The 26,966-nt window shown below is 51.7% G+C and overlaps 1 protein-coding gene across 2 annotated transcripts in view; it reads left to right on the top strand.

Annotated features, from left to right (window-relative positions):
• Window positions 1-25,712, top strand: part of Ccdc40 (coiled-coil domain containing 40) — a 47,199-nt gene extending 21,487 nt beyond the window's left edge. For both annotated transcript variants that reach the window (XM_041635911.1, XM_041635909.1), the window contains exons 10-20: window positions 1,952-2,073; window positions 5,428-5,671; window positions 5,770-5,952; window positions 9,855-10,100; window positions 11,231-11,444; window positions 12,550-12,719; window positions 12,812-12,903; window positions 14,383-14,503; window positions 19,945-20,133; window positions 23,437-23,595; window positions 24,708-25,712. In XM_041635911.1, coding sequence (XP_041491845.1) covers window positions 1,952-2,073; window positions 5,428-5,671; window positions 5,770-5,952; window positions 9,855-10,100; window positions 11,231-11,444; window positions 12,550-12,719; window positions 12,812-12,903; window positions 14,383-14,503; window positions 19,945-20,133; window positions 23,437-23,595; window positions 24,708-24,956 — 1,989 coding nt within the window. In that variant the 3' untranslated portion in view covers window positions 24,957-25,712. The remainder of the gene's footprint in view (window positions 1-1,951; window positions 2,074-5,427; window positions 5,672-5,769; window positions 5,953-9,854; window positions 10,101-11,230; window positions 11,445-12,549; window positions 12,720-12,811; window positions 12,904-14,382; window positions 14,504-19,944; window positions 20,134-23,436; window positions 23,596-24,707) is intronic.
• The last annotated feature ends 1,254 nt before the right edge of the window (window positions 25,713-26,966 follow it).

Here is a 26,966-nt window from a genome sequence, read left to right as displayed (position 1 = left end):
AGAGTCCTCAGGCTGGCACGTAGCTTTGTTGGCAGGCGTGGGGTTGATCCCGGGCACTGCATGAGCCCTGCCTGGTGGCACACGTATTTCCAACACAGGGAGACAGAGGCGGGGCGATCAGAGGTTGGAGACCCCCCTTAGCCATGTAGAAACCCGAGTACCTGAGACCCTATCTCAAAATTAAAAACGCACCCAAGCACAGCCTCCAAGAGCAGGAAGGAGGGTGAGGGGCACTTACAGCCGCTGAGGAACTGGGCCAGCACTGCCTTATGGAGAGCAGAGCTGCCTTGGCTCACGGTCCAGCACAAGGACAAGCCCGAGTGAGAACGGGGAGTAAGTGTGACCTAGACAAGAGGGACTCTGTAGACTAAAGCCCTCCACTGGCTCACAGCTCACACCAGAGGGCAGAGTCCCAGTCACCTCTTAGAGCCCCCAGCGGGGACAAGGAGAGTTTGGGAGAGACCAGCTCATCCAGAGTGCTGCAGGCGTGTGACAAAGGTGATAGGCCAGAGAGTCCCTACGGCTTTGCCCTAAAATGGCAAGGGGTCCCTTCTGCTGTCTCTCCCTTTCCATGTCCGTGGCCATGGTTACTCCATGACCGGTGCTGGCCCTCCTCCTGACCCTTCCCTTTAAGACAGGGTCTCATGTGTGTCTCATTTGGCATCAGACTTGCTCTGTAGCTGAAGATGACCGTGCACTCCTGATGAACGCCCAACGGGGTTCCTTCCTTCCCCCCTGGCCTCTGTCCTCACCCCATTCTCCTTCCCAGCATTCAGACATTGGCGGGCCCACAGGCACACACACATAGCCATGGCTCAGATGGACCAGTGAAAAACTGGGAGGTGGTCGTGGGCGTGTTACTGCCAAGGAGGACCCAGGAGGATGCCTGGCCCGTCTTGTGACTGTCAGCGTCTCAGTGCAGACCCCCTTAATCCGTCCACTATTTGACTTTCATCCTAAGGTGGTGCTCAGGCATGTGCATAGTGTGTGTGTGCACATGTGCGTGCTTGCATGTGTGTGTGCGTGTGTGCGTGTGTGTGTGTGTGTGTGTGTGTAAAAGTGCCAGACTGAGGCCAGGAGAGACAGCTGAGGCAATAAATGCCAAGCCACTTAGGCATGAGGACTTGAATTTGATCCCCAGCACTCATAAAAGTCTGGCTGTGGAGGGGCACGCTTGCAATCTCAGCGCCGGGGAGACAGAAATATGAAGATCCCTGGGGTTTCTGATCAGCTAGCTCAATGAGAGCACTCCAGGCTGTGAGACATACTGCCTCAGTAAGGCAGTGGGTGGCTCCTGAGGAAGGGCCCCTCAGGCTGACCTCCGGCCTCCTCGGAAATGAACCCTCCATGTCCTCTCTGGACTTTTTCTCCACCTGCCCCCCAGTCTAGTTCTGCATCCTGGCCCCCAGCACAGGGAGACCCACTTCTCCGAGCCAGATGCCCTCCTGCAGACCCTGGTCATTCTCAACTCAAATACCTCCTCCCTGGACAAGAACTGATCAGGGGCAGGGGTGTGGGCCCTGTGATCTCCCTGCCTAGGTGACCTCAGTCCCGTCCATGACATCCACTAGGTTCTGCCTTGGCATTGGTGTAGAGTGGACATTCTGTCATATCTGACAGAGTCTTCTTCCTCAGCCCCCAGTACCAAGCCCCTAAAAACTGCCTGGAGACTCCACAAAGGAGCCAGGCCTTGTCAAAGCCATGCTCTATTTCCTGCTGCTCTTCTGCTGATTTGTGATCGAGAAAAATTAAGGTTCCAGGCATGGGCCATGAATACCTTTAATCTCAGCAGAGAGAGGTGGACCTCTGAGTTCTAGGCCAGCCTGGTCTACATAGGGAAACAACCCTGCCTCAAAACAAGCACATGAAAAAGTTAAGGTGGATGGGAGGCAGGCGGCAGAAGGTGGCCGCTGCCATTGTCCACCGGGTCTGCATCCCACCCTCTCCGCAGGCCACCACTGAGATTGACACCATTGTGGTGGAGAAGAAGCGTATCCTCCAGCAGTGGACCACCAGCCTAGTGGGCATGAAGCACCGCAACGAGGCGTACAGGACCGTGCTGGATGCGCTCAGGTGCCACTCCCGCGATGGGCTGCCCAGGGGGACCGCGGGCGGGTGTGCTGGGCTTGAGGGGAACCAGCAGAATGACGCCACACAGTTGCACCAGGGCCCTGCCGCCAGCCACCACCCTTCAGTGCCAAGCCTTCAGGTCAGGCTTCCAGGCAGGATGTCAGAGGTTTATCTCTGGGAGACAAAGGTGTCCCTTTGATCAACAGTTTCACCATCTGAGCAGGAAACTCCAGCCCATTCCCAGCCTCTCTGGATGGTCCTGCCCTGGGGCTGTGTTCAGTCAAAACTGTGTTAATTCCCTCCAAAGGGAAGAGAAACGAGGTGGCGCTTGGGCCGGAGACGCTCGCTGCCTTGATGACCAGAACCACCCAAGTGATGGGAATTTGATTCCAAAGGTGGCTCGCGGCTTATGGGCTGGTCCTCCCTCTACCTTAGCACCCACAGAGGCTTGAGCCCTAAGGGAAGGAGTAGCTGCTGCTGGCCTACTAGGTGCTGAGTGCTGGAAGATGGCTCAGGAGCTAAGAGCACGCTGGGCTTTCAGCAACACCCGAGTTCAGTTCCCCGCGCACACATCCGGCAGCTCATAATCTCCTGGAACTCTGCCTCCCGAAGGCTCAGCACTCTCTTCTGGTCTTTTTTGGACATGGACACACATACACAGACAAAAATTTTTTGTTGTTTTTGTTTTTTGAGACAGGGTTTCTCTGTAGCTCTAGAGCCTGTCCTGGAACTCACTCTGTAGACCAGGCTGGCCTCAAACTCACAGAGATCCGCCTGCCTCTGCCTCCCGAGGGTTAAAGGTGTATGCCACCATTCTCTGCCACTATCCTGCATTTTAAAATATGCACTCGCAGAATGTCAAGTGGAGATTTTAGCAACATATGCTCACACTTGCACATGTAACCAGCAAATGGGCCTCTGTCTCTAGCTGTAGCTGATATGCCCGGGCCCTGGGAGCAGGTGGTCATCTTTTGAGAGGGTTGCTCAGGCCTGGGAATTTAAGGCCAACCTGGGCATCACACTGAGAGTCTGTCTCCAAAAACGATACCAACAAATGAAGTAGCCTGAGCCTGCCCAGCAGGGCACCAGCTGCTGCTGTGCCCACAGAGGAGCTGGGTCTGCATCCTGAAGATGTAGAGGAAGTCTGGCCAAGCACGGTGGTGAGTTCAAGATCAGCCTGGTCTACACATAGCTCCAGACCAGCCAGGCCTATGTAGTGGGGCTCTTAAAATCTTGTTTTAAATAAGAAGGGCAATAGCCGGGCGGTGGTGGTGCACGCCTTTAATCCCAGCACTTGGGAGGCAGAGGCAGGCGGATCTCTGTGAGTTCGAGGCCAGCCTGGTCTAGAAGAGCTAGTTCCAGGACAGGAACCAAAAGCTACGGAGAAACCCTGTCTCGAAAAAACAAAAAAAAAAGGCAAGGTCTTGGGATGAAAGAGGAAAAATCATCACACATACAAATAAAAAAATTCAATTTCTGTTAATCCAGGATATGGCTTTGGGCATGCATGCTAGGCCAGTGTTCTACCACTGAGTTACATCCTCAACTGCCTTTTAATTTTTATTTATTTGTCTATCTATCTGTCTGTCTATCTATCTGTCATACACACACACTCACACTGTCTATGGGTATATTGCCTGCAATACATATGCATGCACACAAAGGCCAGGAGACATCTGATCCCTTGGAACTGGAGTTATGGATGGTTATGAGCCACCATGTGAGTGCTGGGAATCAAACCTTGGTCCTCTGGAAGAGCATCCGGTATTCTTAGCCACTGAGCCATCTCCCCAGCTAAGGGTGGTACACACTTGAAACCCCAGGACTAGGGAGGTGGAGGCAGGAAGATCCCTAGGGCTCCCTCGTCAACCAGTCTAGCCATAACACCGATATCCAGGTTCAGTGAGAGACCCTGTCTGAAAAATTAAGGTGGGTCCAGCAAGAAGGCTCAGACGGTAAAAGACACCTGCTACCAAGACTAATGACCCAAGTTCAATCCCCAAGACCCACATGGTTGATGGGGAAAACCGACGTCCAAAGGCTGTCTTCTGATCTGCACACATGCTCCGTGGCATGCGTACCTGGCCCTACACAAAAAATTACTAATTTTTAACTAAAAATATAAGGCAGTGTAGTGGCAAATGTTGGTTGGATATGCAAGAGCCAGAGGCGGAAGGATCACAAGGTTTTAAGATCAGCCTGGGACACACATCTAGCTCAGTGGGAAAAGACACAGTTGTCCTCTGACCTCCACACCAGTGCCAGGACATACACGCATGAGCACATATACAATAAATAAACAAAACACTAAAAAAAAATAGGGTGGAGAGGGACCGAGGAAGACATCCACACTGCATACACAGACACACTTTACGAGTTGGGTTTTGTCAATTTGACACAAATTAGTTATCTGAGAATCTTAGCTGAGATATTGCTGCTGTCAGATTGGCTCCTGGACGTGTCTGTTTCTTGACTGATGACTGATGTGGGTGGGCCTAATCCACTGTAGACCAGACCACACCTGCACAGGTGGTCCTGGGTCAAGTAAGAAAGCAGCCTGAAGCCAGGCGGTAGTGGTGCACTCCTTTAATCCCAGCAGTTGAGGGGCAGAGGCAGGCGGATCCTGTGAGTTCGAGGCCAGCCTGGGCTACAGAGTGAGTACCAGGATAGCTAGGGCTACACAGAGAAACCCTGTCTCAAAAAAAAAAAAGGGAAGGAAGGAGGGAGGGAGGAAGGGAGGGAGGGAAGAAGGAAAGGAAGGAAAGGAAGGAAGGAAGAAAGAAAGAAAAGAAAAGAAAAGAAAGCTGGCTGAGCAAGCCAGTAAGCAGCTTTCCTTCACGGCCTCTGCTTCACTTCCTGCCTTCAGGTTCCCATCTTGAGTTCCCTTGATAACTGGCTATAACATGTAAGACAAACAAACCCTTTCCTCCCCACATTGCTTTTTTTTTTTAAACGCCCAACGATAATTTTTTTTTAATTTTATTTATTTATCTATTATGTATACAACATTCTGCCTCCATGTGTGCCCGCACGCCAGAAGAGGGCACCAGATCTTATTACAGACGGTTGTGAGCCACCATGTGGTTGCTGGGAATTGAATTCAGGACCTCTGGTAGAGCAGCCAGTGCTCTTAACCATTGAACCATCTCTCCAGCCCCCCCACACACATTGCTTTTGGTCAGTGTTTTGTCCACTGCAACAGAAAAGTAAGCTAGACGACTCCCACACAGAAACGAACAGCAGTTAAGAGTTGGCATCCAAAATTCCTTCTCCACATTGGAATCCACCCAGTGAGATTCTCCTGAGCGGGTTCCTGGTGTCTGGCCAGTGACCAGCTTTGCTCTTTTGGTTTTGCAGGGAATGTGAACATCAGGTTAAGTCCATAGACGGTGAGATCGAAGCCTATAAGAGGTCCATCATGAAGGAGGAAGAGAAGAATGAGAATCTGGCCCGCCTCCTGAACCGCTCAGAGACAGAAGCCATGCTAGTGCAGAAAATGACCACCCAGTGCTTGAGCAAGCAAGAGGCCCTGCAGAGCGAGTTCAACACCTACCAGCTGGCCCTGCAGGACACGGAGGAAATGCTGAACAAGGGCTCTCTGGTGAGGCACGGCCCCCAAGCCTGGGCCTATGCTCTCAGCCAGCCTGTAGGAGGACAGCCACACACATGTCCTCCCCATGGTTCTTTCTTCTTTTGCAGGAACACTCGGCAGTCTTGAGCGAACTCCAGGCGGCCCGCCAGGCTGTCCGTCAGGAGCAGGAGCTACGGCAAAAGATGGATGTCTCCATCATGGACAAGCTGCAGGAGCACGGGACCTCCAGCAAGATGACCAAGTACTTCCAACAGCTCCTTCGGAAGCTGCAGAAGGAGAATACCAACCTGGTAGGCGGCCTCCAGCTGACGGGGCAGGGGCTGGGCTGGAGCTAGAGGCCTATGAGCAAAGGGCTCTTGGGGCGGCCCCTCAAGACCTTGTTTCTAGCTGTCAAAGCAACACTTTCTATAATTTGCTTACTTATTTCTGCTTTTCTTCTGGAGGGAGGGTCTCTCTAGGTAGTCCTGGTCATCCTGGAACTTGGTGTGTAGATCAGGCTGGCTTTGAAACTCAGAGATATCTGCCTGTCTCTGCCTCCCAAGTGCCAGGATCAAAGATGTGGGCCACCACACCCAACCCTATAATTTATTTTAATTAATTTAGTTTCTGTAGTGCTAGAGATTGAGCCTAGGGGCCTGTCCATGCCAGGCAAGCGCTACACCCTACACAAAGGTCCTTTTTGTCCTTCTTCTGTGAGGCTGAGTCTCACGGAGCTCCAGCTGATCCCAAACTTACTAGTGTGTGTGTGTGTGTGTGTGTGTGTGTGAGAGAGAGAGAGAGAGAGAGAGAGAGAGAGAGAGAGAGCAGGCTGGCCTTGAAACTCAGAGAGCTTCATATTATATATATGTGTGTGTGTGTGTGTTATCTATCTATTATATATGTGTGTACACATATATAAGTATATATGACCTTGAATTTCTTTTTTTAAATATTTATTATGTATATAGTGTCCTGTCTACATGTATGCCTGCAGGTCAGGAGAAGGTGCCAAATATTATTACAGATGGTTGTGAGTGACCATGTGGTTGCTGGGAATTGAGCTCAGGACCTCTGGAAAAGCAAGCAGTGCTCTTAACCACTGAGCTAACTCTCCAGCCCCATGACCTCGGATCTCTGATCCCTCTTAAGTGCTAGGACTATAGGCCTGGGTTACCTATCAGGCTCTGGGGATGGAATGCAGGACTCTGAGCAGTGAGCTATATCCCACCCCAGCTCCCCAAGCCCACTTTTTATTTATTTATTTTGTTTTTTTGAGTTAAGTTTTCTCTGTGTAGCTCTGGAGCCTGTCCTGGAACTATCTCTGTAACCCAGGCTGGCCTTGAAGTCTCAGACAGCCACCTGCCTCTGCCTCCCAAGTGCTGGGATTAAAGGCCCAGCTGCACCGCTACTGCCCAGCCCTCTTTTTATCTTTGAGATAGGGTCTCACTAGTTGCCTAGGGTGAACGTGTTCTATAGCTCAGGCTAGGCTTACACTCATGACCGGCATGCCTTACTTAGTCTCCTAAGCAGCTGGGATGACAGATCCAGCTAATATTGTCTTATTGTTGAACACCTGGAGAGTTTGCCCAGCGTACATGAGGCCCTGGGCTCTGTCTCCAGCACCAAGGGTCGAAGAGGAAGGAGGCAGAACCCAGGGAGACATAAGGAAAACAATGGACGCTGTAGTCCCACTGTCCAGGAAACCACTTCTAGATTTCCTCCCTTCTGCACACATTTACACACCACACACACTCACTCACGCTAACATTGCACTCATGTTAAACATCTGGTTTGGGGTCCATTTGATTACATTTTTATTAGTCTCATTGACCAGTGACACAGGGAGAAATGTGCACAGGCATTAAGCTGGGGGCTCACTGAATTTTTCCATTTTCCGTTTTACCCAACAACATCCAACACGTTTGCTCTTGCCACTACCCATCCTTCGATACCGCAAACCTTCACTTTTCACGACCTTCATCACGAGAGCATCCCGTATTATGATTGACAAGTCTCTTGTTAAGGGTTTCAGGCTGGCTCGGGTCTTTCAGTGTTTTGAGCAGCTCTGCAAAGAAACCCGGGTCTGCTAATGTCTACACTCTGAGGACAAGCTACTAAAGCCACCAGTCCTGGGCGGAAGCCAGGGTTAGATATGGTGTCTCTGCAGTTAACACCTGAATCCAGCTCCCTTGAGACCAGGGCCTTGGGCCCAGCCTTGGGCCCTGGGGGCTCAGCTGCCTTTCCTGTCATCTTGAAGGTGACGGAGGCTTGCACCTGCCACCACTGCTGTCATGGTGGCTGCTGTCACCTGGCCTCCTGAAATGACCACAGCCTGAACGTTCCCATTCCACACACGCTTTTGACCTGACTGTCCACGGCTGGCAGCGGCTAATGCATAGCCCTGCCGGATCTCTTTGGGATATCCAGGCCGACGTTGCTCAAGTGTTTCCTCTGGGAGCAGGGCAGGCAGAAAGAGATGTCCCAGGTGCTTTCGAAACACTAAGGGACATGGTGGGTGTGAAGCAGCCTGCTTGGCTATTGTTGCACAGGCTAGACCTGTCTGCTAAGGCTCCTGTTGCCAGGTCCCCATCCTGCTCCTTCCTAGACTGGGCATGTCCTGTCACCACCTCTTCCCACCAGAGGGCAGTAAAGAGTCTTAGGTTAACAACTTTATTACTGTGGTTTTCCAGCTGAAGTGGAGTCCTTGAAAGGAGACAGTGGGTACTCAAAAGCCCTCTGCACCGGTGCCGGGTGGTGCAGAAACGGGGATCAAAGGGTGATTGTCAGGATTCTGTCTGGAGCTGGGACAGAGAGAAGCGGGGAAGGGTGTCGATGCAGGATCTCATTATAAACTCGGGGGCAGAGCTGAGGTCCTGGGGTTCCTGGGAGGCCAGGATGCCTTCCGTAGGTCGCAGAGGGTAGTGGCAGAGGCAACCTGTTCTGCCCAATCACAGTGTGAGAGGAAGAATATGCCATAATCTGAACGGGATCAGGAAATGTCCCACTGTGCATCACACAGCCGTTAAAAATTAGATAGGAGAGGCTAAAGGTGAGGGCACACACTTTTAATCTCAGCACCTGGGAGGTGGAGGCTAAAGGTGACGGCACACACTTTTAATCTCAGCACCTGGGAGGTAGAGGCCAGCCAGCACTTATACAGTGAGCCCTTATCTCAAAAAAAAAATTTTTTTTTAATTACAGAAGAATATGAGACAGAGGCCTGGAGAGATGGCTGAGACAGGGTGGGAGAGCAGGAGAGATGGCTCAGTGGTTAAGAGCACTGGCTGCTCCTCTTCCAGAGGTCCTGAGTTCAATTCCCAGCAACCACATGGTGGCTCACAGCCATCTGTACTGAGATCTGGTGCCCCTTTCTGGCCTGCAGAGATACCTGCAGGCAGAACACTGTATACATAATAAATGTCTTAAAGAAGAAAAAAAAGGTATGAGACAGAATCGTTCAGACTAAAGAGATAGTGGCATGTGGCCCCACCCCCTCTCTCCTTGGGGGCATGGGAGGGAGGGGGAGGGGCACGGGAGGCCATGTGGACTGAACACTAGAAGAAGTCTTCCAGGTGATCTGGTGCTACCTTTGTGACAGACTCGCCCATGATTCAGTATGTTCCCCTGTGCACTTATGCTATGCTCGTCTATAAAGAAAATCCATCCCTGATAGCTCGCTTTCTCCTGTCCTCTCATCTCACACTCCCTCCGTCCCTCCCTCCCTCCAAGGTCTTACCATATAACCCTGGCTGGCCTAGAGCTCTGTGTGTAGACCAGAGTAGTCTTAAACTGTGATTCTCCTGCCTCTACCTCCCAAGGGCCAGGATTAAAGACATAAACCAGCCATGAGGCAGAGGCAGGCAGATCTCTGAGAAAAAAGAAAAGAAAGACATGAACCAGCCCGACCTTTTGAGAGAGAGAGTCTCTTGTAGCCTACACTGACCTCAGACTCACTGTGTAGCCCAAGCTGGCCTTAAACTCAAGACCCTCCCACCTCAGGCATGTACAACTACACCCAGCTTTCTGTTTTTGCATTTCCATTGTGTAAACAAGCCCCTTGTAGGCTCTCAAGACTCAGGGCCCAGCCAGTTCGCTTCTTTACAACTGTACACAGGGATCTCTCCAGAATACATGTAGAGTGTCAAGGAAACAGCAGCCTGGCCCGTTCAAGTGGCAGAAAACGCTCACACCTTGTTGCCCTTCGTGCCCTCAGGTGACACATCTCTCAAAACTTGACGGCGACATTGCTCAGGCCACCCTGGACATCACCAACACTAGCTGCAAGGTGGACATGCATAAGAAGACGCTGGCGGAGCTGGACAAGGAGGTGAAGCGGCTCAACGACCTCATCACCAACAGCGAGAGCGAGATCGCGCGGCGCACCATCCTCATCGAGAGGAAGCAGAGCCTCATCAACTTCTTCAACAAGCAGCTGGAGCAGATTGTGGCCGTGCTGGGGGTGAGGAACCGCCCTGGGCTCCGAGCCGTGTGCGCGGGGCTCGCAGATAGCTGGCACCTCTCCACCACCACCACCCCCCCCCCCCCCCCGTCCCACTAGTGAAGTGGCCGTGTGCGCATGCTCCAGGCTGCAATCCCCAGGCCGGGCTGGGTGACGAGGCTCCTCCTCACCTCTATAACCGGGACCTGAATTCCACATCGTCCTCTCTGACGTGAACCTTATTTTTGATTTCTCTGGTTTGTTTTGTGAGACAGAGAGTTGCTGCGTGGCCCGGGTGGGCCCAGACCTTACTATCCTGGGGCCTCAGCTTCTGAGAGCTGTGTGCTACATGCCTGGCTTCTTTTGATTTTCTTCAAGGCTTTTGAGTCACACAGACACACAGGTAGCAGGCTGGACCGAGGCAATACCACACTGTGGTTTAATCAGTTTGAGGGCTCCATGTCTTTCCTGTAACTCAGGTGACTTACCTGTAAGTCACTTACCGGGAACCTAAGGACCCACCATGGGTGTGAAGTCTTCAAGTAGAGCAAGCTGTCAGGGAAGCCCTCTTCTGCCTGTGGATGGTCTGAGGTCAGAGAACATATTCAGAGTGTCCTAGCGGGTGGAAGGCCGTGCCCACAAGGACCTGGGACCTCAAAACCAGTGAAAGATAAGAGCGCTGTCTGAGCCCATGAAGTAAATGCGATGAATTCATGATTCTCCATAGCCCACCCCAAAAGAAGAGCTGTGGGGAGCTGGCTCAGTCTGTAAAGTGCACACTTCGTGATCATACAGACCTGGGTTCCACCCCGGCACCCACAGTAAAAACCAGGCATAGCAGTTTGTACCTGTAATCCCAATACTGGGGAGGCAGGGACTGGAGGATCCCTGCAGCCTGCTGGCCAGTCAGTCCAACCAATCAATAAATTCCAGATTCCCGAGAGACCCTGTCTGAACAAGATAATACTTATTATGGCACGCTTATCTCTGTGGCTGCGCGTGGGGCGCGCGCACGCACACACACAGACACACACACGTGCACGCACGCAAACACGCACATGTGCACATGTATATACAGCACACATGAATAATAATAAAAGCAAACCTGAGGATCCCGAGGCTCACGCTGCCCTCCGATTAAATCCCTCCAGGGGGAAGAAGCTGGACCCCTGGAACTGGAGATCAAAAGGCTGTCGAAGCTGACGGAAGAGCACAACACGGGAGTGGCAGAGGCGCAGATGAACTGGCTGCGCCTGCAGCAGGAACTGGTCCAGGTCACACACGAACGCGAGGAGCAAATGGTGTCCCTGGACCAGCTCAAGAAGGAGATGCACATTATGGAGCAAAAGAAGCTTCGCTTAGAGAGTGAGCCGCTGGGGGCGGGGCTACGAACGCCCTGGGGGCGGAGCTGCGCAGCCCCGCACTCCCTCCCCGCCCCCTCAATCCCAGACCCCCACACACCAGCAATTCCAGCACTCTAAGTGAGCTCCCTCCTAGCCACATCACTCCCAGACCAGGTGCCACCCAGGGCCCTGAGGCCGTAAGTCTGAGGCTATCCTGGGCTACATAGTAAGACCATGTTTCAAAAGGAAAACAAAGCAAACCAGTACAACTCTATAGTCATCTAGTTTGTCGGTGCTATTCACCGTGTTCCTGAGGTCCGTGGGGGATGGGAGCAAAAAGATCTGTGAAATCAGACAAATGCAGCCAGTCTCCTCGACTCCTGGTCCTGAACACTTTGTTCCCGCCCGCACAGACGCCAGAAGCACGCTGGGTACCACCGGGTTGTCCCTTGTGCCGAGAAGCAACCTTTCTGACACCCAGGGGCCTGTCAGGATGTCATTCCTGGGTCACCACCGAAGGGCACCTTACTGAGATATCCTGGGTCCCACGTGGTCCAGAGAAGAGAGTCAGTTAAGCACTGCGTGGAGAAACGGGGCTGCTGCATTTGCCCACTCGCCAGGGATCCCACTGCATCCTCTCACAGCCTTTGGCTACTCACAAGGGCAGAGTATCGAGTAGTACGCCAGGCCTCCTGGCACCAGCAGTGAACAGCAGTGTGGGAAGCCAGGCTGGAAGGTAGAGCCCCACCCTGACACGAGTGACATCAGCTGGGACGAAGATAGGCACATCCAGAGGCCTAGCTATGAGCCAGCCAAGGACACTGGTGTGGGAAAGGCAGAGAACCTGACAGCAGGATTTTATGGGTCACCTACCCTGGTGCCTTTTTTCTTCCCCCGTCAAAATGTCTTTGGTCCTTCTCCTTCCCACCCTGCCCTAAGGCCAGGTGTTGGAGGCAAAGGGCTGGCCTGCCTTCCCTAGATACCCACGGCATCTGAGCACCCCTCCCCTGATCTCCACCTGCGTCAGACAGGACAGGAAGGGATGGAAGGGGGCATAGCTGCTGCCAGCTGAGGACCCCTGGACCTCCAGCATCGCCCCCCCCCCCCCACCACCTGTCCCTCCACAGACAAGATTGAACAAGAGAAGAAGGAACAGAAGGAGATCCACCGGCACATGAAGGACCTGAACAACGACCTGACCAAACTCAACATGCTGATGGACAAGAACCGGTGTGACTCCGAGCAGCTGCAGCAGAGCAACCTGGTGGCCGAGACAGAGTTTGTGCGCACGCTGAAGGTTGGCACTACCCACCGCCCGCTCAGTCACCCCCAGGGTCTCCAGGGGCCACAGGCCTGAGCCATCCTCACAGCTCTCCCCGGTCCACGCAGGACGCAGAGAGAGAGACCATCCAGATGGAGGAAAAGCTGACGCAGCTCCGTGAAGAAAAGACCACCCTCCTCAACAGCCTGGTGGAGGCCGAGTGAGTAAGGGGCTCAGCTGTGTGGCGCTGCTAAAGGTCCCCAGACCCGCCAAGGTTCTGTGGGAATGGCCACCAAACATTGGCATCGCTGGGGAGTAGCTCTGAAGGCCAGCTTTGTGAACCCCAGAAGAACCCCAGAAAGCCACTGTACAGATCTGTAGAATAACCCTCGGCGGCAACCACCAGCCAGGCCAGTATCCCTGGGTATTGAGTGGTTTCCTTTGGGATAAAGTTTATAAAATATATCTTATTTTTATGGAAAAAGGTAGTAATATATAAACACAACCCCAAGCATTTTACACTGTGACAGAGTAGAAAAGGAGAAACGGGGAGATGGCTCAGTGGATACAGGAGGACCTGAGTTCACATCTCCAGCACCTACGTAAAAAGCTATGCATGGCCAAGTGTGCCCAAAACCCCAGCACGATGGAGCTCGGTCTAGCTCTAGGTTCACTGAGAGACCTGTCTCCTGAGACTACATGAAGAATAACAGTGCAGGAAGCCAGATGTCCTCTGGCTTCTGTGTGCGTGCAGGTGCATACCACCCCCCCCCCCACTGAACTAACGGGAAAAGGGAGAATGCGTAGTATCAGCTCTGTTCTGTGTGTGCCTGTGCATGTACGTGTGTGTACGTGTGTATGTGTGTACTGGGGATGGAATTCAGGACCTTGCACGTGCCAGGCAAGTGTTCTACCTCTGAGCCCTTCCCAGCTCCCAATATTCATCCTAATAGACCACTGTATAGATAGATTTCTTGTTTGGTTTGTAGCAAGACCATTCCCTTTGAGGCAATTTTACATTGTCATGGTGTCTTTGCATTTTGCACACACATGTACCTCTCCCTTGGAAACCGTTTGTAGGCACCATCAAGTGCCCCTTGATTGACAGGAGTATTCTAGAAGGGATCATGTGTTTCTTGCCACTTGACAAGATCTGTGCATTAACTCAGACACACACAGAGACACACAGTGGCTTTGGGGCTTGTGGTCTGGGTTACATTTGGGCAGCTTTCTGACAGAGTTTTTCACTTCCTTATTTGACTTTTACCAATCACGCGTACATTCTCAGGTCCTCAGTTGTGTTCCCCTGCTGCCTCCCCATCTCTCTCTCTCTCAAGAATGCCTCTGACACCAGAGTTACAGTCGGTGTAGGAAACCACATGGGTGCTGGGGACTGAATCCAGGCCCTCTGCCAGAGCAGGCAGGGTTCTCAGCCACTGGGCCGTCTCTCCAGCCCATCTCTCATCTCTCCCTCTTTTAATCTTCCCCTTTCCCTCCTCTGCTCTCTCTCCTCTCCTCCCTGCCAGCCCATATGCAGAAGTCTCTCTGTCTCAAGACTTGACAAACCATTTTGTAAGGAGCCTGAGTTAAAGACTTTTTGGCTTTGTTTGCCACACCCCTGGGCAGAGGTGGTGGTGGGGTCTCTGTCACTCCAGCTCAAACTGCTCCGGCCCTGACACTGCCTCTCCTGCCTCTGAAGACACCAGATCATGCTCTGGGAGAAAAAAATCCAGCTGGCAAAGGAGATGCGCGCCTCAGTGGATTCCGATACCGGGCAGACAGAGATCCGGGCCATGAAGGCCGAGATCCACAGGATGAAGGTGAGTGTGTCAGGGCTGTGGGCGTAGGCGGCAGAGATGCTGCAGATGGGGAGCCACTCAGCCACCCTGCCTCTGGCAACAGGCGAGATCCCTGGGGAGGACCTGCTGCTGCACAGTGGCTGCATTGCAGCAAATGCGGCTGCAGGCTCTGTGCCGTCACCCACCTCTCACACCCCGGGTCTGCCTGACTTCCGTCTATACTGTGCAGAATAACCCCACAGCAGCCAGGACATGTGCTCATGTGCACATCACCCTATAAAACGCTGTCTTATCGTGACTCCAAGCACTCAAGGCCCCTCTGATGTTCTCAAACACTGGCTGTAATGCCCAGTTTCCCAGCCCAATGGTCTCAACTCACTGTGGAACAAAAAGAACCTCATATGGGCTGGTGTGGTGGTGCCCATCTTTAATCCCAGCAATCTGAGGCTAGCCTGCTGTACACAGCAAGTTCCAGCTAGCCAGGGTGACACAGTGAGACCCTGTCTCAAACACGAGCAACAAAAAACAATTCATGTAGTGGGGAGGTCGCTTGTTCGCTTCTGGCTGCTCAGCAGCTCAGACCCGAAATAACCACACACAAACTGTATTAATTAAATCACTGCTTGGCCCATTAGCTCTAGCTTCTTATTGGCTAGTTCTTACATATTAGTTTAACTAGAAATGGGATAGTTTAGCCCATTTCTAGCAATCTGTGTATCACCACGTGGCTGTGACTTACTGGGTAAAGTTTCAGCGTCTGTCTTCAGCAGGGTAACATGGCTTCTCCCTGCCTCTGCCCTTCTTTCTCCCAGTGTAGTAATAAGGGCGGCGGGGCTGCATCCCCAACACCCGGCTGCCCCCACGGCTAGCTTTACCCAAAATAATTACACGGAAACTGTATTCTTTTAATCACTGCTTGGCCCTTTAGCTCTAGCCCTTACAGGCTAATTCTCACATCCCGATCAACCCATCTCTAATAATCTGTGATCACTGGTCTTACCGGGAAAGGTTCAGCATGTCTAACCTGGCGGCTTGCTTCATCGCGTGCGTCTGCCCGGGAGAGCGGAGCATGGCCTCTCTGAGGCGTCTGCTCCCGAGAGGAGAGCTGTGGAGTCTGAGCTCACTTCCTCTTCCTCCCAGCGTTCTGTTCTGTTTACTCCTCCCACCTATCTTCTAACCAATAAAATGGGCCAAGGCAGTTCCTTTATTAGCCAATGACCTTCCTCCATCATCCCAGCATTCAATTTAGTCCCCTCCACCCCCACCTAGCTCTGTTTTACCCTATCAGGCCAAGCCAGTTTCTTTATTTATTAACCAATAAAAGCAACACATAGACAGAAGGACCTCCCGAACCGAACTAAAAAAAAAAAAAAAAAAAAAAGCTCAGGGGCACCTCATCCCACCTCTCAGGAGTAGTGGACTTCACTGACTGTAAGAACAGCTAAATCACAAATGACCATCTGTTTAAGCTTCAAGACCTTAGGGATGAAAATAAGAGCAGTTAGGGGCTGGAGAGATGGCTCTGCGGTTAAGCGCACTGGTTAGTCTTCCAGCGGTCTCGGGTTTGATTCCCAGCACTCATGTGGTGGTTCACAGTTTCATGTAACTCCAGTTCCAGAGATCAGACAGATGTTCTCTCCTGGCCTTCATAGGTACCAGGCATGCAGGCGAGACACACATTCTCAGAAAATAAAGTGTTAAATAAAAACAGATCAGTTAGCCATAGTGACATCACTTTTCTGATGTCATTCATTATGGAACGGCCTCAGGCTGTTGGCTGCTCTTAGCCCTCCCGCATGAGCTGAGCTGGCTTGTCGCTCAGCAGTAAAGCATCTGTGCTCAAGGCCTAGGATGTGTTCCCCAGTGTGACTGATGTTAACTTGACAAGATCCACAGTCACCTAGAGGACGATGTCTGAGCGCACCTGTGAGGTGTCATCTAGATTAGTTTAGCACACCTGTGGGGAATTATCTAGATTAGGCTGATTGAGGTTGTTAGAGCCACCTGACTCTGAGCCCCCACTCTCTATGGACTCAGTAAAGTAGAACGGGAGCGGAGCACTCATTGCTAACTAAGGATGCAGGGTGACCAACCGGCCAAGCCCCTGCTCCCTTCCCCACCATGATCGGTGGTACCGCTTAGAATAGCAAGTTTTGGGCCTGGTGGTGGCAGTGGTGGTGCACACCTTTAATCCCAGCACTTGGAAGGCAGAGGCAGGCAGATCTCTGTGAGTTCGAGGTCAGCCTGGTCTACGGAGTGAGTTCCAGAACAGGTAGGGCTACACAGAGAAACCCTGTCTCTAAAAACCAAAAACAAAACAAAACAAAAAACTGAAAGCAAGAATAAGCCCCTTCCTCCCTTAAATTCTTTTTTGTCAGGATAGTTTATCACAGCAAGAAAATCAGTAACTAAAAGTCCAGTGTAGTGATATTTCATTTGTACTTTAATAAATAAAGCTTGCCTGAAGATCAGAGAATAAAACAGCCCCGCTGGTCAGCCTTACAAACCAGGCAGTGGTGACACACACCTTTAATCCCAGTAGCCATACTAGTTTGCCACAGAAACCAGGCGGTAGTGGTACACACCTTTAATCCCAGCCCCAGAGAGGAATATAAAACAGGAGGAGACAGCTCTCACATAAAGTCTCATTCTGAGATTCCTGGAGGCAGGATCGTCATTTCAGACTGAGGTAGAGGTAAGAGCCAGTGCCTGACTGTTTTGCCTTTCTGACCTTTAGGTTGAACCCCAATTTCTGTCTCTGGGTTTTTATTGATTGTACTACATGCCTAGCATGCATAAAATGAAATATAAAGCTAAGAACCACAATATATGCCTGCAATGCATCCCAGCATTCAGGGGTCCGAGGCAAGAGGATGTTAAGTTCAAGACCAGCCTCAGCATCTCTCTCTCTCTCTCTCTCTCTCTCTCTCTCTCTCTCTTTCTCTCTCTCACACACACACACACACACACACACACACACATCAATTTAATTGGATTTTCAAAGCATAAGCAGGCCAGATGTGGTGGTGCACACTGTAATCCCAGCACATGGAGGTTGGAAGCAGGAAGATCAGGAGTTCAAAGTCATCCTCGGCTAAACAGAGAAAGCAAAGTCAGTCTGGACTACATGAGACCCTGTCCCAAAAGAAAAGCACAGAAATTGTGTGGTTGCTGCAGCGAACTAGCTCCTCATCCCTGAGGTGAGGGGGAAGCCAAAGGTGTCCTCTCACCCTGCCTCCAGCATCCCTGTGTGCCCCATTGCTATGTAACCCCGTAGGGGTCAGTGGCCTCCCTCCACACATGCAAATGGTTTGGCTTCCTCCACCTCTGCAGAACCTGTGTGCACAGATATGACCCCAGCCTCAGCTGTGACGGATGGCAGTGTGGGACACCTCAGCTATGACCTACGTGCTTGCTGGTTGGTGTTTGCTGGGATCCAGCCTGACATAACCAAGGCCATCTCAGTCATAACTGCCTTCTTGCCTACCAGGTGACCCTGGCAATGCTCTAAACCCTATAGCACAAACAAAGTCACTGAGCCCATCAGCTGGGCATGGTGTGTCATGGTGAGCCATTGGCACATGGGCTTTCTTTCTTTTGAAGGATTTTACTGTTTTGAACCAGGTATAATGCTGATTGCCTTTAATCCCAGCACTTGTGAGGCAGAGGCAGATGGATCTCTGTGACCTCAAGGCCAGCCTGGTCTACAAAGTGAGTTCCAGGACAGCCAGGCCTACACAGTGAGACCGTGTCTCAAACTTTTTATTATTTATTTTTAATTATGTATATATGCATGTGTGCATCTACATGGGGGTATGTGCACATGAGCACAGCCCGAAGGGCCCAGCAGAAGCATCAGATTCCCCTGAAGCCGGAGGTCCAGGCAGTTGTGGGCCTCCTGACATGGTGATGGGAATCAAGCTCAGGGCCTCCTCAAGAGCAGCTAGCTCTCTTTAACAACTGAGCAGTCTCTTCAGCCTCCCCACCCCCAGGCTGTTTGGTAATTGATGTTGGATAAGTTAGTCGTTGGTAAGGTTCGTTCATCTGGCTGTGCACCTCTGCCTGGCTTAGCACAGAAACCTCTTCTTCCTACCTTGGGATGTGGTCACCCAAGCAGGCTCTTTCCTCAAGTCCCCGTTAAAATGTGCCTCCTGTAATTAGATCTGTCTGTCACTTTCCCCATTCCCGGTGGAGTTCCTCAGAACGAGGGAGGGGTCCCCAGAGAAGCAGAGCCAACATGACGTGTGTACAGTCACGCTCTGAAGCAGAGCCAACATGACGTGTGTACAGTCATGCTCTGTAATGTGTGCGTACACAATGATGGCCCGTGAGAGCCTCGGAGAGCCAGCACCGTATGCCAGCCAAATCCAAAGCATGCCACCATCTTCCCAGGCACCCCCACTGGAGACCGTGGGTCCACTTTACTCCGTCCACTAGTGCACACGAACATGCTGATCCCCACAGACCTCCTCATGGATACACCCAGCTATCCAGGCAGCCCTCAGGCCAGTCAGATGGACACATAACAGTAAATATGTTGCAATCCACCCCCCTCCTGAAATCTAGATTACCGAAGGCTATATGTAGATTCTCAGCTTTAAGGGGACCTGTCAGGTTGCTTTGCGCGTCTCAACGTCACGTCCTATCAACTGTGATGTTTGGGTGCTGACAGTCACTGACATTTATCCATTGCCCTCTTGTTTCTTGTAGGCGTGTGAATGGCTGTGTGTGAGCGCTCGTGTGTGCTTGTGTGTGTGCAGAAGTCAGAGGGCACCCTCAGGAACGTTGGTCACTTCCTTTGAGGCAGGGTCTCTCCGGGGCCAGGAGCTCACCCATTAGATGGCACTGAGTGACCAACAGGCCCCAGGGCTGTTCCTGTCACTGCCTCCCCAGCACTGGGCTTGAAAGTGTGCAGAGCCACCCCTGACCTTTTCTGTGAGTTCTGAGGACCAAACCTGGCTCTTCACATTCTGAGGCGAACGCTTCACTGACTGAGCCATTTCCTGAGCCCTGCCCCCTTCCTTTTAAATCATAGTCATCCACGCTAACATTCATGAAATATAATACACTTATCCAAACGAGCTACAAATGTTCCCAGGGCCTAAGAAGTCCTCATGCACTCGCGCAGTCCATGCTCGCAAGCCGCAGCCCTCAGCCTCTGTCACAGCCAAACAGTTAACCAAACCCCCGTCTCTAGACAGACTTACCCGCCCTCTCACCACAGCTGGCAGAGAACCTGGTGTGGTCCTCTTCTTCCTCTCCTCCTGCCTTCCCTTTGTACCAATTACAAGAATAGCTGTACCTCTCCCATCGGTGTGTGCTGTCTCTCCGTCTCCTTGTGGCCCTCTCTGTATCCCTGACACTTCACTGGCCAGTGTCAAAGGCAGACAAGCCAGGGAGGGCGGGCTGGCCACTCTCACGTAAGCCGTGCCCTGCCCGGCCCCTCTGTCTTGTGTCCCCAGGTCAAGCACGGGCAGCTGATGAAGCAGCAGGAGAGGATGATCCAGGACATGGAGCTGGCTGTAAGCCGCAGGGAGACCATTGTAGTCCAGGCTGAAGGGCAGAGCAAGACAGACAAGAAGACCATCACCAGAACAGACTTCCATTACCAGCAGAATGAGCTGAGAAAGAAAATTAGGGACACGCACAAGGTACGACCCGCGCTTGCTTTGCTTCTGTGACCCAGTGATATTCCAGAGCCGCGTCCCTGCCCAGGCTGCACATCTGTATTGGAGTTGGGACACAGGCATATGCTGGGGTTCACCTTTCCTCACCGCACACATTCAGCACGCATCTTCATCCGTCCCCACAGGCTGGCCTGAGGCGTCTGCTCCCACCTTGCCTGCTCTGGCTCAACCCTCAACTCTGAGGGACGTAGGAGAGCCAGCAGACATAGATCACAGTCCACAGTGCCCTCCCGTTCCCATCTTCCCTTCTCCCCATCCCTGTGGGTCGAGGTCACCGCTGTGGTATCACCTCTGTGACGACAGGAAAGACAGAACTCTGGAACGAAACGATCCCTCCCACACTGGTGACACACCCTGCCACATCTTCTGGGCTGAAAGGGGACATGTGTCCTACGTGCCAGCTCCTGCTTGGTGAAGAGTGGCAGCCGTCAGAGTGCTGTGCCCGACAGGTGTTTCCAAGCACGCTGGCCGAAGCTGCCCTCGGCCCTGTCGGTGGAAGTCGGTCCACACCGGGCACCACCCAGCAGTGCGGGAGGTCACTTCCTGCTAACAGAAGCAGTCTCTGAGATCTTGGAGGAGCCATGGCAAAAACTTAATTACTCAAGAGTAGGTGGGAAGACAGGCTGATGCAAAGGTGGCAGCTCCCTCCTCCCTAAGAGAGGACTAGACACACCACTCAAGTGCACCCCGCCATCCTCCCTAAGAGAGGACTAGACACACCACTCAAGTGCACCCCGCCATCCTCCCTAAGAGAGAACTAGAACACCACTCAGTCCACCCCGCCATCCTCCCTAAGAGAGGACTGGACACACCACCCAAGTGCACCCCGCCATCCTCCCTAAGAGAGAACTAGAACACCACTCAGTCCACCCCGCCGTCCTCCCTAAGAGAGGACTGGACACACCACTCAAGTGCACCCCCTGGCAACCACCAGCCCAGAGCCCTGGGGTGAAAGTTCCCATCTGTCTCACAGCCCACACTAACAGGCTTTGTGGTCTTGGGCATATATGGGACCTTTTCAATGCTTCTGGGAGAAATAGGAGCAGTACCCACCTCCTGGGGAGTCAGATGGTTAAGTCTAACAGCAACCATAACCATATATGGTGTGGTGACCTTAAGGGCATCTATCTGCTTCAGCTTACTGACCTGTGGAGTCCACCTTGTAGAATTATCCAGAGAATTATCAGCTTACTGACTTGTGGAGTCCACCTTGTAGAATTATCCAGAGAAATAACAAAGTGCCAGCATAGTCCCCATAGGCGCAGGACATACGACACACACCTGTGAGCCCACCACTCAGACTGAGACAGGAGAATTGCCTCAAGTTCAAAGCAGCTGAAGCTATATATAAGACCCTGTCTCAAAACCATGGACATTTAAAGTCTCTATAGGGTACATTCTATATAGGGAATGATCAGTTAGAATCATTCCTGTGGCTGTGACTGGAAGCTTCCGGAGTGAGGTGGCGGAGTGGCCTTGCTCAGTTGTCATTTGCCACACCTGCCTGCCTCTCTAGTTCCTTCCTTGGCTTCCTGCAGCACACCGGACCTCTCCACCTGCCCTGGATGCCTTCCTGCCCCCACCTCTGCCTTCTCTGCCCCACCGTCCCACGACCGGGTATGCGTCAACCCCGCCACGTGCGCCATGGCCTCCACCATCTGGCCACAAACGGGGGGGGCCCTTTCCTCCTCCCAAAGTCCTGTGTTCCCAGGAAGCAAACAAGGATGACTGTTTCTTTCTCACCATTACGCAGGCCATGAGTCAGCCGCCAAACACTGCCAGTACCTTCGTTGTCATGGTAACGTTCCATCCCTGCTGGCCCTTCCAGCCCTGAAACCCCCTGCGAACACTTCCTGAAACACTGTGTTCCAGTGGGGCTCTGCAGAGGAGCCCCCACCACACTGTCAAGCGCCCCACTCCTACCCTCCTTCCTTATACTTCCCACATAGCCTTGTCCGGTCCTGCTCAAGGCTGTAGTGCTGATCCTGGATCCTGGTCCCCATGTCCCTCTGCTCCTTCAGGGCACGGACGGCTGACTTCCCCAGTCTTCTAGGAAGCCACAGCCTCCCTAGTCAGCTTTGTGGGCTCAGGGCCCCGGTGTGGGTGTCTCATAGGTTACTACCCCTCACCCCATACATTCTATATGGTCTGTGACTATCGGATTCCTCTTTGGGAATTGTAGTTTGAATGCGGTGTCCCTGTGGAGGCCCAAAACTATGAGCCTATTCCCACCTGGTCTAAAGGTCAGAGAGTTACAACTTCTTTTTCTTCAAGGTTATTGTGTTTCTACTGCAAACAAAGGTCCCACCTAGATTTAGGTCAGAGAGTTCGAAGGTTATTGTCAAAGAGTATGGCTAATAGCCAGACCTTGTATTTCCGGAACAGAGAAGTAGATCTGTTTCTACATCAAACAAAAGTCTAAGGACCCAAGTAGGTTCCTACCCCCTTAGGGAGATAACAATGGATTCCACCCAGGGAGTGGTTTGCCTACAGACTGTAAGCATTACTGTCTTGTTCTAGCAACTGAAGGTTTTAACTAAGACTGTAGCCCTCGACTTTCTACTGGTCTGTTCATTTCCTTGTAGCACATCAATGCAGTTTTTTTTTGTTTGTTTGTTTGTTTTTTTTATCTTACTCCTACCCTTTTGGGGTCGGAGTATTTTAAGCGAATGGAAATTAAACGTGGGTGATTTCAGTATTCACTGGAACTCCCTCCCGGTACTATCCTATGTTTCTGTTTTATTATTTTCACTCACGTCTTAGTCCTCTTTACTAACTTTTCTAATCCCAGACCCCTACCCTGGTAAGTGGTATTTTTGTCCAAGCTGGTCACTAACATGTCCCCAGAGAATACTCGGTCCCCAGTTGGTGGCACCGTTTGGGCATGTTTAGGAGGCATGGCCTTGCTAAAGGAAGTGTCCATGGTGGCGGGCTTTGAGAGGTTAAAAGACTTGTACCATTTCTAGCTCACTCTCTCTGCTTTGCTTTTGTGGTCTGAAGATGTGAGCCCTCAGCTTTCTGCGCCAGCCACCACGCCTCTGCTCTGCCACCGTGGGCTCTGATCCCTCGGGAACTGTTAGCCCAGACAAATCCTTCCTTCTCTAAGTCGCCTTGACCATGACGTTTTTATCACAGCAATAGAAACGTAACTGATGCAGGAATCCCCCTAGAATAAATTCCGAGGCACGTGGCTGGTCTTTAGTTGGATGTCTCCGTCTGCTAAATGACAGGGATGCAGGAATCCATTGTGTCCTTTTTCTCTCCCAGGCCACAGAGGAATGCATCAAGACCATCTCAGAACTGGAAGAATCTCAAAAACTCCTAAGCAGCTCCCTTCAGGAGAAGCAGCAGTCCCTGTCAGATATGCAGGGTGACATAGACGTTCTGGAAGATGAGATCAACAAGCTCACAGCTCTGAAACGGCAGGTAAATCTTGGGAGCTCTCTGGGCCTGAACCCCAAGAGAAGCCTTGTGTCCCCGATGACAATCTCCCCGGGGACCAGCTACATCTTCTGCTGGCAGTGACACCAACTGCTCTCGTTTACATCCCTTGCGATTTGGTCACACCATACATTTTGATCTCTACCCGTTATTGGCTGGGCACCATTTCAGATGCCTGGGCAAATGACTAGAAACAAAATCTCTGGCTGTATTGAAGGTTAAATTCTTGCTCCACGAAGATGGAAGATGTCAGGGCCTCCGAGTAAAATCAAGGGGTTGAGTTTTTGAGAGGAGAAATCCAAGAAGGCTATGTAAGAAATGTGTTTGAGTCTACAGAGCTAGTTCCATGACAGCTAGGGCTGTTACACGGGGAAACCCCGTCTCAAAAAAGAATGGAAGGCAGGAAGAGAGGGAGGGAGAAAAGAGAAACATGTTTGAGTCAAGACTTCATGGAGGGGCTGGAGAGATGGCTCAGTGGTTAAGAGCTTTGCCTGCTCTTCCAAAGGTTCTGAGTTCAATTCCCAGCAACCACATGGTGGCTCACAACCATCTGTAATGAGATCTGGTGCCCTCTTCTGGCCAGCAGACATACACGCAAACAGAATATTGTATACATAATAAATAAATAAAATGTAAAAAAAAAAAAAGATTTAAAAAAATAAAGACTTCATGGAGGTGGGAGAAGAAGAAGCCGTTCAGGTAGACAGGGTAGCCTGGCCAAGAGGGGCCTGCCCAAACTGTACCAAGTCTTGACCCCGGGGGACAGTGTAAAGCACTAGGGCTGAGGGGCACCTGGAACCAAAGGGATCCCCCGCCAGGTTCTGGGGCCACATGGTAGACTCAGGGGCACAGCAAACCTGAATCCCAGTGGGATTTCCAGCTGGACCGGCTGTGCTGTGAGTCTAACAGGAATGCAGGGTGTCAGGAGTATGTCTAGTACCAGGCCTGGCATAGAGCAGTGGAAACACCTCCCCCATGGGCGAGCAAGGCTCCCATCTGGGACGCAAGACCCCTCCCCTTGAGTCCCCGGAGACTGGGTGGAGGACAGGAGTCCTCTTGACTTGTGGGGACTGACGCGGGGTCTCTTTCCCACCCAGAACCTTTTGGAGATCGTGACCCTGCAGACACGGGCAAAGTACCTGCAGGCTGTAGTGGAAGGGAAGTACGTGCTCCTGCATCGCAGCAGCAAGAGCCTGCTGATGGAGCGCAAGCGTTTAGATGTCCGGCTGGCCCAGTTCAACGCCGTCCTCTCCCAAGTGCAGGAAGACTACCCCCAGTACCAGGAGGTGCTGAGAAAGATTCAGCAGAAGATTGTCAGCAAGCTGGAGCCCCGAGAGCCCTCCTAGACAGCACTTGGCCTGCACTTGCTGAGGCTGCCCTGATGGAGACCCAGGGAATCCCCCGTCCCTGTTCCAAAAAGCTACGTGTGCTCTAGAATGACACCCTACTTAGGAGACACTGACAAGCTAGACCTGTATTCAATCACAGCCACTGTGCTGTTCACACCAGGTGTGATGCAGCATCGCTGGTCTGCTTGGGTGAACGCGCCTGCCGGCAGAGGCATCACCTGGGCATAAAAATCCACTCTCTCCTGTGGGGCTTACCCATCCAGGTAGGTCTATTCTGTTGTCAGTTCTGCGACCTACATCTGATACCTATCACACTGTCCTGGGGCAGGCCCTCGGCTTTGTGGAACAAGTAAGGGAGAGAGGACCCCACGGAAACTGTGGACAAGACTGCCTTGGCCCTCAAGCGTCTGCCCCAGCCCATCTGAAGCCCACAAGCTAACCTCATTCTGGTTCCCCAGCTCCACCCCACAGAAAGCTCCACCTTATCCTGCTCCCATCCCCTATTAAGCATTAAAAGAGATCAAAACCCAAAGATCAAAGCTAAGGACCCCAGGATTCCAAGGAGGGCAAACATCTACCTACAGAGGTGGTAACTACGTCAGTAAAGGGTCACCTACCTGGCGCTCATTCACCCACCTCTGACTGTTCTCTTCACCTCTGCCTCCCCTCCTCTGGGTTTCTGAGCACCGGCTGCCTTTGTGCTTCTGTAGATATGAAATAGAAAATATCCTGTGAAATAATTTCAGTTTTAAACTTTACAACAGAAAAAATAAAATTTACAAAAGCTATTTCTGGGTCAAAGGAGTAAGACACGTTCATCCTAACAATAAAATACAAAAACAGCCAAGAGGGGGCTGGAGAGATGCCTCAGTGGTTAAGAGCATTGCCTGCTCTTCCAAAGGTCCTGAGTTCAATTCCCAGCAACCACATGGTGGCTCATAACCATCTGTAGTGAGGTCTGGTGCCCTCTTCTGGCCTTCAGGCATACACACAGACAGAACATTGTATACATAATAAATAAATATTAAAAAAAAACAAAAACAGCCAAGAGGGCTGGAGACCCCAGCCACGCCCACCCACCTGGGACACACCCACTGCCTGTCTGGCCCTCCCCTTCAGTACTTACTGTGTATTCGTTCTGCTTAGCAAGTGAAGTCTGCTGTGTGTCCATCACTTGCATGATACAGAGTTTGCTCTCTGATACGGAGCCTGGCAGCCCCAATAAACTAGGCTCAGCTACCTGTCATCAGTGCCAACTAGAGACAACAGTGAAAAGCAGAGAAAGGTGTAGTGATATTTCAATATATATATATATATATATATATATATATATATATATATTGGTTTTTCAAGATGGGGTTTCTCTGTAGCTTTGGAGCCTGTCCTGGAACTAGCTCTTGTAGACAAGGCTGGCCTCGAACCCACAGAGATCCGCCTGCCTCTGCCTCCCAAGTGCTGGGATTGAAGGCTCATGCCGCCACCACCCAGCTTCATTTATAGTTTAATAAATAAAGCTTGCCTGAAGTTCAAGGAGTAAAACAGCCACACTGGCCAGTCTCACAGACCAGGCTGCAATAACACACACCTTTAATCCCAGAAGCCACACTAGTTTGCCATAAAAACCAGGCGGTAGTGGTGCACGCCTTTAATCCCAGAACTAGAGAGGAATATAAAATGGGAGGAGACAACCGGGAGGTGGTGGTGCACGCCTTTAATCCCAGCACTCGGGAGGCAGAGGCAGGCGGATCTCTGTGAGTTTGAGGCCAGCCTGGACTACAAGAGCTAGTTCCAGGACAGGAACCAAAAGCTACGGAGAAACCCTGTCTCGAAAATCAAAAAAAAAAAAAAAAACTGGAAGAGACAGCTCTCAGGCTCAGTCTCATTCCGAGGATTTCCAGGAGGCAGGATCACCATTTTGGACTGAGGTCGAGGTAAGAGCCAGTGGCTGGCTGCTTTGCCTTTCTGACCTTCAGGTTGAACCCCAATTTCTCTCTCTGAGTTTTTATT

The sequence above is a fragment of the Microtus oregoni genome, unplaced genomic scaffold (genome assembly GCF_018167655.1).
Source record: "Microtus oregoni isolate MIOR12 unplaced genomic scaffold, Mior012 000048F_ref0000485, whole genome shotgun sequence".
NCBI classification, from domain to species: Eukaryota; Metazoa; Chordata; class Mammalia; order Rodentia; family Cricetidae; genus Microtus; species Microtus oregoni.
The sequence above is the reverse complement of the archived record's forward strand: the minus strand, read 5'-3'. Positions and strand labels throughout refer to the sequence as shown.